At 32.5% G+C, this 14463-nt stretch overlaps 1 protein-coding gene across 10 annotated transcripts in view; it reads left to right on the plus strand.

Annotated features, from left to right (window-relative positions):
- LOC129917985 (high affinity cGMP-specific 3',5'-cyclic phosphodiesterase 9A) overlaps positions 1-14463 on the plus strand; it is a 278734-nt gene that overhangs the window by 177468 nt on the left and 86803 nt on the right. For all 10 annotated transcript variants that reach the window (XR_008772908.1, XM_055998268.1, XM_055998266.1 and 7 more), the window contains one exon: positions 8429-10091. Coding sequence is in view for 9 of the 10 variants with exons in the window: in XM_055998268.1 (XP_055854243.1) it covers positions 8996-10091 (1096 nt within the window). In the remaining variant the exon portion in view is untranslated. The remainder of the gene's footprint in view (positions 1-8428; positions 10092-14463) is intronic.

The following is a 14463-nucleotide window of genomic DNA, read 5'->3' on the forward strand; positions in this document are numbered from 1 at the left end:
TAAAATTTGAGAATTTTGGATAGGGGGCGTGGCAACCGCCCATTTCTGCTGAATTTTCATCAAATATTATAGAGCATTTCTAACTGCCGTAGAACCTTAAAATTTGGTAGAATGGAAGACCTGGTAGTTTAAACAAAAGAAAATATTTTTAATTTGAGAGTTTTAGACAAGGGGCGTGGTAACCGCCCATTTTCTCTGAGTGTTCATCAATTATAGAGATTTTAAGTTCTACAGCAAAACCTTGCAAAAAGTAGTGAAATCACAACAAAAACATTACTGTTAAAAAAAGAGCCAAGTTCTATTATGTTGAAGTTATGCTGGCACAAAAAGTACTGAAATGTAAAAGTGTACCAAGTTCTAAAGCTTGGCTTTAAATTTGTATAAATAAAATGTTGATTGTTCTCTTGACAATTTTTCTTTACATTACCAATTTTTTATAGTTATTTGAAAAATTGCCAAGTAAACAATCAACATTTTACTTGTACAAATTTAAAGCCAAGCTTTAGAACTTGGTACACTTTTACATTTCAGTACTTTTTGTACCAGCATAACTTCAACATAGGAGAACTTGTCTCTTTTTTTAACAGTAATGTTTTTGTTGTGATATAGGGCTTCAAAAATCGCAAAAACCGTAACTGACTCAATCACTCACTGACAGATCATCAAAATTATGGAGAACTTCCCGTTAACGTAGAAACTTGAAACCTTACACGGTGATAGGACTTGTGGTGTATACAAAGGGAAAAATCGAAAATTTGAGATTTTCAATTCAGGGGGCGTGGTAACCGCCCATTTTCGCCGAATTTTCATCAATTATTATAGAGCACTTCTGACTATCGTAGAATCTTGAAATTTGGTAGAATGGTAGAGATGGTAGTTTGTACAAAGGAAAAAATTAAAAATTTGAGAATTTTAGCCAGGGGGCGTGGCAACCGCCCATTTTCACTGAATTTTCATCAAATATAGAGATTTTCAATTCTACAGCCATACCTTGCAAAAAGTAGTGAAATCACAAGAAAAGCATTACTGTTAAAAAAAGAGCCAAGTTCTCCTATGTTGAAATTATGCTGGCACAAAAAGTACTGAAATGTAAAAGTGTACCAAGTTCTAAAGTTTGGGTTCAAATTCGTATCGATAAAATTTTGATTGTTTGCTTGGCAATTTTTGAAATTACTTTAAAAATCGGTAATTAAAAGAAAAATTGTCATGAGAACAATCAAAATTTTATTGATACGAATTTGAACCCAAACTTTAGAACTTGGTACACCTTTACATTTCAGTACTTTTTATGCCAGCATAATTTCAACACAAAAGAACTTAACTCTTTTTTTAACAGTAATGTTTTTGTTGTGATTTCTTTTTCTTGATAATACTCACCGAACAGTCAGAAATTTGTACCTACGTACATAATGTTTTAAAGTTGAAAACTCAAGGTAATGAAACTTTTATTTTGATAAAAAATATTAATCAAAACAAAAATAAAATTATTTTCAAAGCAAACAAATATTTAATGTAGACGACTGAGTGTCAAGCACTTTTTAATTCAAATCCTACGAATGAAACCAGGGCCGACAAATAAGAAGAAAGGATATAATGTAATTGCGTTTCTTCAAAATATTTTGATTTTATCTCTATTTGACAACATTTTTTAAATCTCAATTGTAATATAAAATGTTTATAGAAGTTTTTTTTTAAACTCTTTTTATATCTTTTGACATTGTAAAGAAGGAAAATAAAATTATAAAATTCGCTTTGGTGCACGAAAAAATGGCCAACAAACGTACTTAAACACACACAGATTTTTTAAAAGTGACGAATTTGAATTAAAGAGACCTCGATACATGGAGATGTGACATATTTTTCGAACCAATTAAAATTACATTCATAATATTCAATGGAAAGTTAACAATACTCAAAATTGAGGCTATGAGAACAATAGTGGCGTAACGCACTTTTTTTCAATGAGTTTTTCATAAAAATGGGTCTCTTAATATATCTATATTAATACAAAAATGGATTTATGCAGCTAGCTCAAAACGGATGGATTAATTCTCTTCAAACTTGGTATGCAGCAGTTTTTGGGGATTGTGCAGATGATTCTATGCAATTAATTATTTTAGAACCTTAACTAACGACACCTGTGTGATGCACCAATACAAGAAAAGTATAATTTTCTCGAAAACTCTTTTAACGTTTAAAATAAAAAAATTTAGTGTGGGTTTTTGGACAAGACCTATCTTTTAACAAAAAAAGAAAGCCATTATTAACGGTACCTGTCATAGAACCGTTTTTTTTTTTTAAATATATAATAGTCTTAGTATATAAATCAAAAATAAAATTTTAAAGAAATGCATTTTTGGATTTTTGAAAAAATGTTGATTTTTTTTAATCAAATTTTTGAAAACAAGTCATTGGATTGTTTTGAAATTTTGGTTTTAGGTGTTCATCTATATTTACTACAATATGGCATACCAACTTTATTTTATTAAGAATTATAAAATTAAAAAAAATAGACACTTCTAAGAATCGAACCTGGGACTCCCGCGTGTGAGCCAAATAGTCATCGAATATTTTGCACTTGTAGGGTTTTGAAATTGTAGCTCAGGATCGCCGCTCAGGACGTGGCCACCTCGTCACTCAGGATTGCCGCTCAGACGCTCAGCCGCTCAGACGCTCAGCCGCTCAGGACGTGGCCGTAGCCATAAACAAAAAATACCAAGACTGGAAACTCGGCGGTCAACTGACGTTTGCCTACAAGCTGCGAGGTGTGGTGAATGTCCTGAACTTATCGTTGTGTTCGTGTCCGATGTGTGGTCAATGTCGTGAATCTATAAATGTGTGCGTGTTAACGTCATTTACCAACGTGGTGGCTTTCACATATATTCAAAGACAACACTGTACACAACAGGGTTTTGGGGGGAAAGACGTACGAAAGTTTCCAGTCTTGGTATTTTTTGTTTATGGCCGTAGCCTAAGAACAACAGAAGAAGTTGAAGTTGAGTTATTATCGCACAGGTGGTTTCAGTTAAGCTGACGACTTAGAAAAACCGCTAAGACCTCAAAATAAATTTTTAAGAGTCAACTACGAAAACTGCGATTTTTTACTTGGAGCGAATTAAAAAAAATCATTTCTTTGACATGAAACGCTTTCATATGTAAGAAACTCAGATATAGGAAATCTTTTTCAGGATTTCAGTGACGATGTTGTACAAACTCCACGAGTCCTTTCACCGAAATTTTGATAATTTTTGTTATATAAAATATTTTCTGTCTTTCGATTTGCATGGTTGTAACTTTTACAACGAATTTGTAAAATAAAAACAGAAAAAGTCCTTCCTGCATCCATTGACTTTGTAGAGCGAAAAGTAGGTATATTATTATTAAATTGCTATTACCTTCCCAGTGAGTGTGCGTTGTGAGGTAATATTCGCCATGGATTTTTATTTCTTATTTTCCGCCCCCTACCATGTTGGCTCGATACAACTTTATATGTTGGCCAAGGAAACAGAGCATACCTTACTGATCTTGGTTTTAGGCTTTCAATTTCAATAAATGTTTTTATTTGGAACGCATGTTATGGTTGTTAATGGGAATTTTCACAACCCCTTGTTGTTTTTGTTCCTGTGCTGTGAGTAACAGTAGGTGCTTGTGTTTCGTGTGGGTAGGTAGGTATATGTGTGTATCTATGCGGGTGGTATTGAAAGGTATTTCCCTCTACCTCAACCGCCAAAAAAAGTAGGTCGGTATAAATCATATAGGGAAGCGAATACAAAAAAAAACTTGGAAATGGGTGTAAACACATTGCTGGAGCTGTTATTTTCTTTTTATTAAAAAATCGTTAAAACAAATTTTATTCTGCGAAGTTGTAAAATGGCTGTGTTTATATTATATCTTGAGTGTTATACCTACAAACCTATATGGCATTTGGGTTATATAAAGTAGGTACGATGGATATGTTGTCAAGGCAACACGCTTTCTGTGGTCCTCCAGGGATTTGACGAGATATTGGTGAAATATTTTTTGATTTGTCCAGAAGACATAAATCACAAGGGATTTTAAGGGCGTCATTTGGAAGGCATTAATCAAAAACGAAAAAAGTTACTTGGATTTATTTTTAAGACTCAATAAAGCTTGGGATGATGTTCTTTTTTTTCTTGGGATGTGTAAGGCAATTAATATTGGAAAATGTTGGAAGAAGATATAAAAAATATAGCAATATAGAATACCTACCTACATTTTGATTTTATTTTAATGATCTTCTAAAACAAATAATTAATCCACAGCATGTCAGAGGTTATATGCGTAGTATACATATATGTTTCTTCTTAAAAAAAAAAATATATTGATATAGGCTATGTACTTATGTACTTATGTTTGTATGTGGTTATTATAAGTGTCTGTGTTCAAGCTCATCACTGGCTCTATAACGTTGTCTTGTATTTGATTAATATTAGTACCTAATGTAGGGGTTTGTAAGTTATATTTATAAGCCCATACATCGACCTTCACTCATTGAATTGCACACTAATTGATTTAAGCCTAGTACGCTTAATTTGAGCTTAAATTTAGCTCCCATACAAAACTCTTTCCAAAGAGTAGGTAAGTCGAGCTAAAATTTTTTAGGAATTCCAACCCAGTTGTACACAGCCCTAGTTAAAAAATCATATTTTTGCACATTTTGTATCTGTCAGAATTTAGCGCACGGAAAAAAAGTGGAGAAAATCGTAAATAAAAAATTTCAGCTAAAATTTAGCTCCATCTGCGTACTAGACTTTATGTTATATTTTTAATTTAATTTTATAAGTTTCATTAAAAACATAAAAACATAAAATCTGTTTTTAGACAAAAAAATGTTAAATAAAAAAGTTTTCAAATTTTTTTTTTGAGTATCCAAAAATTGAATTTTCAAAAAAATACAAAATTAAAGTCCAAAAATTATTTTTTTGAAAATTTTCCTTAATAAAAAAAAAAATTAAAATAAAATATTGTTTTTTTGGCAGTTCGATTTTTTTGGGGGTGACACCATAATTGACGCCCTGTGTGAAACCCATGCTAACTACGCCGTTTAAAAACATTTTTCTTAAAAAAAAAAATCAAAAACTTTTTTTTAATTCCAAAAATGTGAATATTGTATCATAATAGACAATTATAGTTAAAACTTGGGTATTATATTGTGCTGCCTTCTGCCTAGAGTGGGACTCATACACAAATCCCTAAACTAGCAGTCAAGTCTAACATCCAAATTACCATTACCTACCACTTTCTTGAACATCGCAAATATAAACTTTAAATAAACCAAACCTCTCTATTTTTTTAATCAATATATATGATTAAAATCTATACCTTCTTAAAGTACTTACAATTCTTGTGCAAAGTACATATGCACTCAATCGGTCACTACAATCTCACTTCATGTATTCATAATAAAGTTTCTTTTGTTACCTTAAGGCAGGTAAGGCACACATTTGTTAATTGTATATGTGAAAGAGTATACCTACAATACATCAATGTCACTATGCAGGCGAACAAGTAGTGTGTTGTTTTTTTTTATTTTGTTTCTCACCCTTAGAATTTATCTGTCGCTCAATCTCTTCCACCTTTGTAAATAATTTTTGCGAAACATTGACATACATTTGCCCTCATTCATCATAAACAGTAACGCCCTCATTTTTTATATGATTAATCAGTAACATTAAATCGGAAGTATGCACACCTAGCTATATAGGTGCCTCTACATTTGATATGCGTATAATGTTATATGTGTTTTGTAATGTCTACCTATGTTAAATATGTGCACATGATGACGTCAATGCAATGTTCAATGCTTCGATCGTTCAGTTGCTTTGAATACTTATACAAAAGATTTGCACTTGATAGAAAACAACACAACAATATGAAAATATAGTAAATAAAAAAAACTTCTTATACACAAAACATTCGGCAAAGGAAACTGTCAGACAATAAAAAAAAGTTGGTAGTTGTGAGAAGAAACTAATCGCTTAAGAGTCGTCTCATTAAAATAGCAGTATCACACAATTTATCGTACTATTCTTGAATTGCTCCTTAAAAAATACTCCCAGTTTAATAATTCATCTAGTCAGGTCCTTTCGGGGTTATCACGCAATTCAAATGCACAGTTTCTTAAACAATTCATCCCAAATAGTCGGCCGAAAATGGGTACTAGTACCAGCAAACAACTTCAACTTTACTCGAGTACGGCTACATTTTGGACAGAGCTGTAGCAAATAGTGTTACTAAAATCCTTATATTCACTTCAGTAACGAATAATTATGTTTCGTTACTGGTACTGAAGTAACGCAACATACGAGGTACGAATATTCCGAGATGTATGGAACGTACTAAAAGTACCTAACATGCAAAACATACGAAAGTAACGAAACATACGAAAGTACCGAGTAACGATATATTGATGCGGGTACTAGAACCAAAAGTAACTTATACATGCGGGTACTCATTTTGTATGGAAATTGTAACATTCCAATGAATTTTATTTTCAAAATTATAAACTGTAACGATAATAAACTCGTTCTTTTTCGCAGTAAAAATGAATATTGATTGATATAGATACTTTCTTTTTGGAATAAAAAAATTATTTCTCAAAATTCAATTGAGCATGTGAAGAAATTCTAAAAGTTTTCAAATAAAATTAATAAAGAAAAAATCTCGGCACTTAATTCAACATCGTCAAATTACGTTTTCCCGCATTCCTCATCCGCCATATCTTCAGATACATATCTGTACAGCATCCTCAACATATGCCAACATATTTCAACTTTTATGAATTGAAGGAAAAAAAAGGGTCTTTGTAGAGCCTTTTCAATATAAATATAAAAAACCCGATTTTTATAACCATAAATACCCAAAGGCAGTAAGGAAAATTTGGAGAAGTCATTATGACGGGTTGATTTCATTGATTTATAAATAAGATAGAACGGATCGATTGAAAGGATTCCTACATTTGCATATAGGAGTAAAATTTACTTTGCCACAAAATGAATTGAGGCAAGTTAAGGGTATAGATTGCGAATAGCAATAAAAAAATAAAAGGATGGGGTGTTAAATTTTTGAAGAGACTGCGTGTGAAAAGGTTTTTTTTTGTGTGTCAGGAATATTGTTTAAAATTGGCTCTATAAAAGTTTAGTGTGTCTTTTTTGCTTTATTTTTTTGTTGTACCTTCCTATGATTGGCTTTATAAAATAAACCTTAAAGAATGTGTTTGAATTTTATATGTAGTTAGGTACCAACTGTATTTTGTACAATTTTTACATTACTTGCGATATAGGAAGGTATTATAGAAGGTAGGTATTATATACTTAAGGAATTAAAATTTCGTTCGCAATTATAAGTCGTACTTTCGAAAAAAACGCTTTGAAATATTTTGTTTTCTAAATTTTTCAATAACGCCTTAAAAGATTTTTCAAAAATTTAATACATTTTATTTATCATAAATCATAATAATTGGTATGCAACTGGGACTGTATTCGTTTTTTTTTTACATTGTGACGACTGGGTCTTACATATACAGTATACTTGCCCTTAAAGGAAAACTTTCTTAGATTGTTAAGATTGTATACGTAAAATTTCACAAAAGTAAGATTTTAAAAGCAATGCAAAAAAAAAAATAAAACGAAATCGGTTCATTCGCTCTGATGTAGCCTTAACATTTATCGAAGTATTGACTTCTGATCAAACATTTCTTATGTCTATAGTTCATGGAATAGTGTAGCTACATCTAAGCTTTGTTCTTACCATCACGTTCAATAGCAAATCTTTAACATTCGAGAAAACCTCAAACAGAAGTTTCGTCCTTCAATCGAGAATAATTTTATCTAAGAGAATTTATCAAAGCCAAATGCCTTCCGAAGCCTTGGACATTCATTCCATTGAATAAGTGCGTTGTTGCATGTTAATTCATTGATACAAAAGGAATTTTTACACTACGGTTTCCTTCAACAGATTTCTTAAATGATTTTCAGAAGATGCAAAATCATCTTTATTAAAATTGAAGACATTTTAGAATCAATTGCTAATAGGAGAATTAAATATTTAATGTACATTTTTAAGTATAAATATAATGGATCACTGGTTCTTTACTGGTGTGAATTATTTCTAACAAGTAACATCGACAATCGACACAGATCAGACATCGGATTCTCTGTTTATTACATAATACCCATAAACTTACATTCTGCCTCAAAGGCAAATTATTATTCAGACAACTTTTTTTACCGTACCTGGACTAACCAAGAACACTGTAATGTATTTCTATTTGGCAAAGATAGGCCTTCTATACATATCTACTTAATTAAATAATAAATGTAATCGAATTGAATAATATCTCAGCCCTTATCACAAAAACAGCTGTGGCCAAATTAAATATTAATGTCTGCTTTTGTTTATTTCACAGGAAACCAGGACACCTGTTCGTAACAGTTTGCTGCACATTCGAATAATACCTTTGTCCGTTTGTTTTTTCGGAAGCAAAAGAGGAAAGCTGGCAAAAGGATCATCGAGTAATTATTTCCGCTCAAGTTCTATCGCAATTATCCTTTAAGTAGAAGAAAAAGAATAAGATAGAAATCGTTTCGTTTCGACCCGTTACGTTGATTTTCTTTTAATACTCAGTTTTTATTTTCTGCATCAAATCATTGAAGTGAAATCACAAGGAAGAAAAGGACCGACTGGCAACATTTCGATGAAAAGAAAAAAACTCAATACAATACAGTAGTTATGCAAAGTTCAATGAACATTTTATTCATTTGTGAAGAATACACTTTAGCTTTATTCGAAGGATAATAATGCCTTGGCCCATTACTCCAATCATTTTATAGTACCCATGTACACAGACAACATACCTTTTGAAAGCGCCACTCACCATCATTAAAAAGAGAAGAAGAAGAAAAGAATATCATTGAACCCATCGCACAACTGGATTTTATTTTAAATTACTTTAGTCACCAGTCCATCCTGCCATATGTACAAGGATAATTGCAAATCACCATCCATACCAAATGACGATAGTGACGACGATTCCTCCACCGCCGTCTGCACCGATGTTCAATTAATCCGCAAAATTGGATACATTGCTTCGCGCGTTCGGTACCTTAGCGAAATATATGCGAATTTCAAATTGACGAATCCTTACAGTGACTTAGCAAGTGTGCCATCATACAGTTCGGCCGAGAGCCTCGGCAGTACGGCTACTACGACGACTGTTGACGCCCACCACAGCCAAGAACAGGACCTAAATCAAGCGCTAGACTCTGCCGATGCCAGGTTGCGTCAGCGAATCCTTGAGAATTTATTAGTACAAATTTATGAGGATCATCAGACGGTGACCGTGATACGCGAAACGAGGGGCAACTCGAGCAAGGATCACTGTTTCTACATAATGAATAGCAACAGTACCACCAGCAGCAGTGTCGAGCGTCTGCTGCAAGCCAATGATGACGAGGACGAAAGCAATGACAACACTCTGCGAAAAAACTTTCTCAATGTGACCACCACTACAACCGGATCTAGTCAAAGGGAAGGTGGCGGACGAGGCACAACTATGGTGTCCTTTGCGGCCAGCACTGGTCGGCGCGGCAGTGATAACGCGCTGATTGATTGTCGACGAAGAGGAAGTGGAAGCGAAGCGATGGACCAGTTAAAAGTGAATAACTGTCAACAACTAATGCCAACTTCTTCGAAGCCCGTGCATCGTGGAAGCTGTGGTGCCACAGGGGAGCATCTGCTGGCTGCCAATTCGATTGCGAAAAAGTCTACAATTATTCTTAGTAAATCGTGTAGCAATGTTGATGCAGGTGGTGGAACTGGCAACGGATGTGCATCGCTGTATCCTAAGCAAGGTCCTCTGAATGGGGAGGGAGCTAATGTTGCTGCGTTGGCGGATAGTACTGGTGGAAGTGTTGTGGGTGGTAGCGCTGGGAATAATGGAAATAGCGAATTTAGCGTTGTACAAATGAACAATACAATCATTCAGTGCCACTTTAGTGATGATGACTTTAGAGCCTTAGTCAAGGATTTGAAGCGAAAAGTAGAATACACCGAGCGGACGAATTGGCTATGTAAGTTTTTTTTTGTTCTTATTCATTTATTATTTTCAAGAAAAAACTAAAAAAAAAAACATGAATAGTCGTGGGTAAGATAAAATTATAATAAAATCTTATGACTCTCCCAAATTCAATTTGAATTTAAATTCTTAGTAAAACTAAAAATAAAAAAAAATCATAGATTTAGGTAGATTTAGGGCCGGTTTGTTGACACTCGATTATCTTTTAATCAAGGATTTTTGTATGGAATAATCCTTGATTAAAAGATAATCGACTATGAACAAACCGGCACTTATAGAGAAGCAGAAACAGGTTTTTTTCTTTTTAATTTTTTTAAGTCTACCTAAGGCGAATCGAATCCATACAATTCTCAGAAGTAGGATTTTCAACAGAAAACAAAAACATGTATTTATTTTCTGAACCAATTTAAGGAAAATGTAAGAAGGACGCTCTTCCGACGGCGACGACTTGATAATAATTTTGCAAAGCAAATTGTTTAAAGGGTTTATTTTGAAACTCTTAAAATTAAAATTGTGAAACATTTCAAGGTGATTGCTTTACTCTAAAATCGGATACTTTTCAAATCAATCAAACTTAAAAAATATTACATATAGGTACATACTTACATTTTACTATCCAATAATTTGGCTTTTAATTTTATTCATAAAACACACAGATTGGAAAAAATTAAAAACAAGTCGGGGAGTGGCTGAATTCAAAATTGTTCATAAATTTATTCTATCACGTCTACTTTTTGAGCTTAACTGTTTTTTACATTTAAAGTCTAAAAAACTAATTTTCAATAAAATTCTTTTTCATATTTAATCCAAAATATGTTATTTAGGGTGCTTTTTTTTAAGGCGACCATGGATTTTTGTCGCTCCCATGTTTTTTTTTTAGTTTATACTTAGCATATTTCATGCCTCACTCTATATTAAATTGTTGTTTCAAGAGTTTTGTTAAAACATCTTGAATAAGTGACACAATTGAGAATTTTTAGTTTTGAATAAGATACAGGGGGTCAATTCCCGATATGTGAAAATGTGAAATAATAAGTTTTATCACGTTTTCATAATAAATTCGATTCTTGATTTGTGAGGGAAATAAAACAAATGTCTAAATCTTTTCACATGATAATTTTTTTATCATAACCCAATATTCTTGTGAAAAATAATAAACAAATAAAAAACACAATTAAAAAAAAATAAACAATCTCAACTACACCCGGATTCGAACCTAGGTCGAGAGAGTAAAAAGCAACCGCCATACTCACAAGGCTAATTGGAATTTGTTTTTTATGAAAACTTTTGTTCATATAAGCTATTTTTCTCAAAAATGAAAGTTTTTTCATTTAGTACTTTTTAGTACACATCTTATCACATTGAGTTTGAGAATCGCATAAGACTTGCCTGTGAAGTAATAAAATGAAAAAACGCTGTTAAAATTGAAATGATATTATTTTTATCACTTCACAGTTTCACAGATCGGGAATTGACCCCCAGAAGACCAAAATCCCTTGAAAACTGTATTTTGATTTAACAAAGACCGGCAGACCAGTAATCACATCTGACAGCAAGGACTTGTGACCACGTTTTGAATGCAAGTATGTGTGTTATGGTGTTTTGTTTTCGTTATTCTCTAGATGAGGTAGCTAGTTTGTTCCAAGATACCGTTACCACAATAATGTGTATTTATTACCAAGTTATTCCTTTGTTCTTACTTATGAAAGTTTACCACATGATTCCAAGGAACTTTGGTTGTTCTTTGAACTATAAAATAGTTTAAGGGAAGTGGAATTGTTAAAAACACAAAATAAAATAAAAATATTACAAAGAGCATTTTGAGTTTATACTCTGAACATAAATTTCAGATTTGTCATTTATTGAATTAACAAAACTATCAAATTTATTTTATTGATTTTAGCAACCTTCCCTTATCAAGTGCCGTCCTCATTATGTTTTTTGGACAGCATACATAATGATGGAGATAAGCAGAATCAGATAGGGTTGATGTTGCTATTTTTAAATGTTTGAAAGTTTATTTTTCAAAAAATATTTATTGGAAGTCCTTTTTTTCAATTAAAACCATAGACTATGTTCTTTACATCCCTTCATATTATATTATGTTGATCAACACGAAAAAGAAAAATATTTTAAAATCGCGAAAGCCGGTTGCAACCCTAAGAAATACTCAATTATATTGTTGTGTCAATGTCAAGACATAACATTATCTATATTTTTGCTAATTTTTATTTAAACTGGATTAGGATACTAAAAGTAATTCTAAAAACATGAAAATTCTGACTTCTGAATATGAGGTAGCAATCCTAGCAAGTAGTAAGTTTTGATTAGTTTACTATTATATTAAATATGTACTATAAAGGGACGGTCTACGTTTGGTATTCTTCATCTCAAAAACATATTGGTCGTTAAAGGAATAATCTCACCAATTAGTAATGAAAACTGACGAAATTATCTTTATCAGAAAATGGACAGTCATGTGTCTCACTGTTGCAATGTCAAATATTAAAATCTTGAATTGAACAAAAAAAATTACCCTCATTAAGCTTTAAAAACATTAAACTTACAGTTGGATTAAGCTGTTACCTTTTCATACTGCCAAGGCTTCTATAAGGCAACGTAAAATCCCACCATTAAAAACACAAATCAATACGGATAAGAAAATCCTATGTTTTGTTTTCGTCTTAATTTAAAAAGTATAAAATTAGATAACTTAATACAAAGTAACTTTAATTGATTGTAACGCATTTCTACTTTTGTTTATTCTTCTTCATCTGAACTTTTCGTATTAAATTCATCACGTCTTCGTTAACTACCGAACACACTGCTGTTGCCAGCTTTTTACATTCCACCTTTTGTTTTCGTCTTCCAATAATCCTTTTTTAAGAGAGGCTACCCAAAATTGAATTAAAACTCCCATCCTTTCTATTTATATTTCAAACAAATAAATAAAAAAAAATCCTACCCAAACACTCAAATACCATCCCAGAATATCTGTTCAATTAATCTGAAGCACGTATTGTAATCCTTGCTCCTCCTCAAATTCTTTGATGCATGTTTTTTTCATTTATTTATATATGTGTGTGGGTGTACGATTTCGTATAATCCATGATACGCAGATACTTATGATGATCATATTTAATTTTCGCGTTTATATTGATTTTCCGGTACTTTCGTATATTTCATGCCTATCCCAACCGTTCGCGTCGTCGTCGTCGTCAACATCGTGTCGAATCCCCATCCCCACAGTCATTGCTTGGCATGCAACATTTACGTTCGAAAGTGTTCATTCACTCATCAAAAAGCACTAACTCAGTGACTCATTGGAAATATTTCATTGAAACCGCATTCGACATGATGTGAGTCGGGCCTGTCTTTGCAGCAGCAGTAGCAGCATTACTATTAGACCCCAAGCCCCAATATCAAAATATCTGAGCATTCATTCTGCAGGATACTAACTACCACCAACGCATTCACCACATATGAACGTTTGGGTGGTTGCCATCAAAGAGAGATTGTTTGCGAAACAGTCGAAACTCGAAGGAGCTCTCCTTTGCTGGCAGCGTTTTTTAACGATGCAATAAAATTGTTCGTTCCATTTCCAATTAAATTGCGGGAAGGTCCTGGATCCGGGTCTTCCACTTCATTCCCTACGATGAGGTTTGGTACATTTTATTTTTATTACCTACTTTCACTCATTTTACAAGCGTTTCACCCCTTTTTGGATAATGTACATTAAATCATATAAATACGAGTAGATTCAATGGAGTGCTGAAAGTGGTAGCAGAGAGGGTGTGTATGCTTTTGGAGATTTGTGTATAGTGCAAATATTTTTTAGGTCAAGAGAGTACGCGGTTGTGTTGTTCATAATTTGAAATATTATACGCGAACTCTCGACTTTTAGTACCTACCGACTATGACGACGATGGATGGCAATGATGATGGTGTTGTGGCAAATGTTTACAATATAAATGTGTGTGTATACAATAGACCCACACAAAAAGTGTTACTATAAAATTTCATTACAAAATTAGAGTCGATTTTGAGGTTAATGTTCACAAACACAAACATTTTTATCCTCTGGTAAAATTTAAAACTTAGTTACTTCTACATATCGAATTTCAAGTTCATTTTGAAAAGTTTTCTAGTACTTTGGTACTTTACTGAGTAAAGAGGAATGGAAAACCCAAAAAAGTGAAAAGTTTCGTCTCATAATTATTATTTTGTGGTTAAAAAAAACAATCTCATTTGACATGATTTTTTTACGCATTGGAAAAACTTAAATACACTTTTTCGTCCAAAATGTTACAACAGTTATACATATATGTTTCAACTAAGAAACAAAACTTAAAATTTTTTATTTAAAA

The sequence above is a fragment of the Episyrphus balteatus genome, chromosome 4 (genome assembly GCF_945859705.1).
Source record: "Episyrphus balteatus chromosome 4, idEpiBalt1.1, whole genome shotgun sequence".
Taxonomy (NCBI): domain Eukaryota; kingdom Metazoa; phylum Arthropoda; class Insecta; order Diptera; family Syrphidae; genus Episyrphus; species Episyrphus balteatus.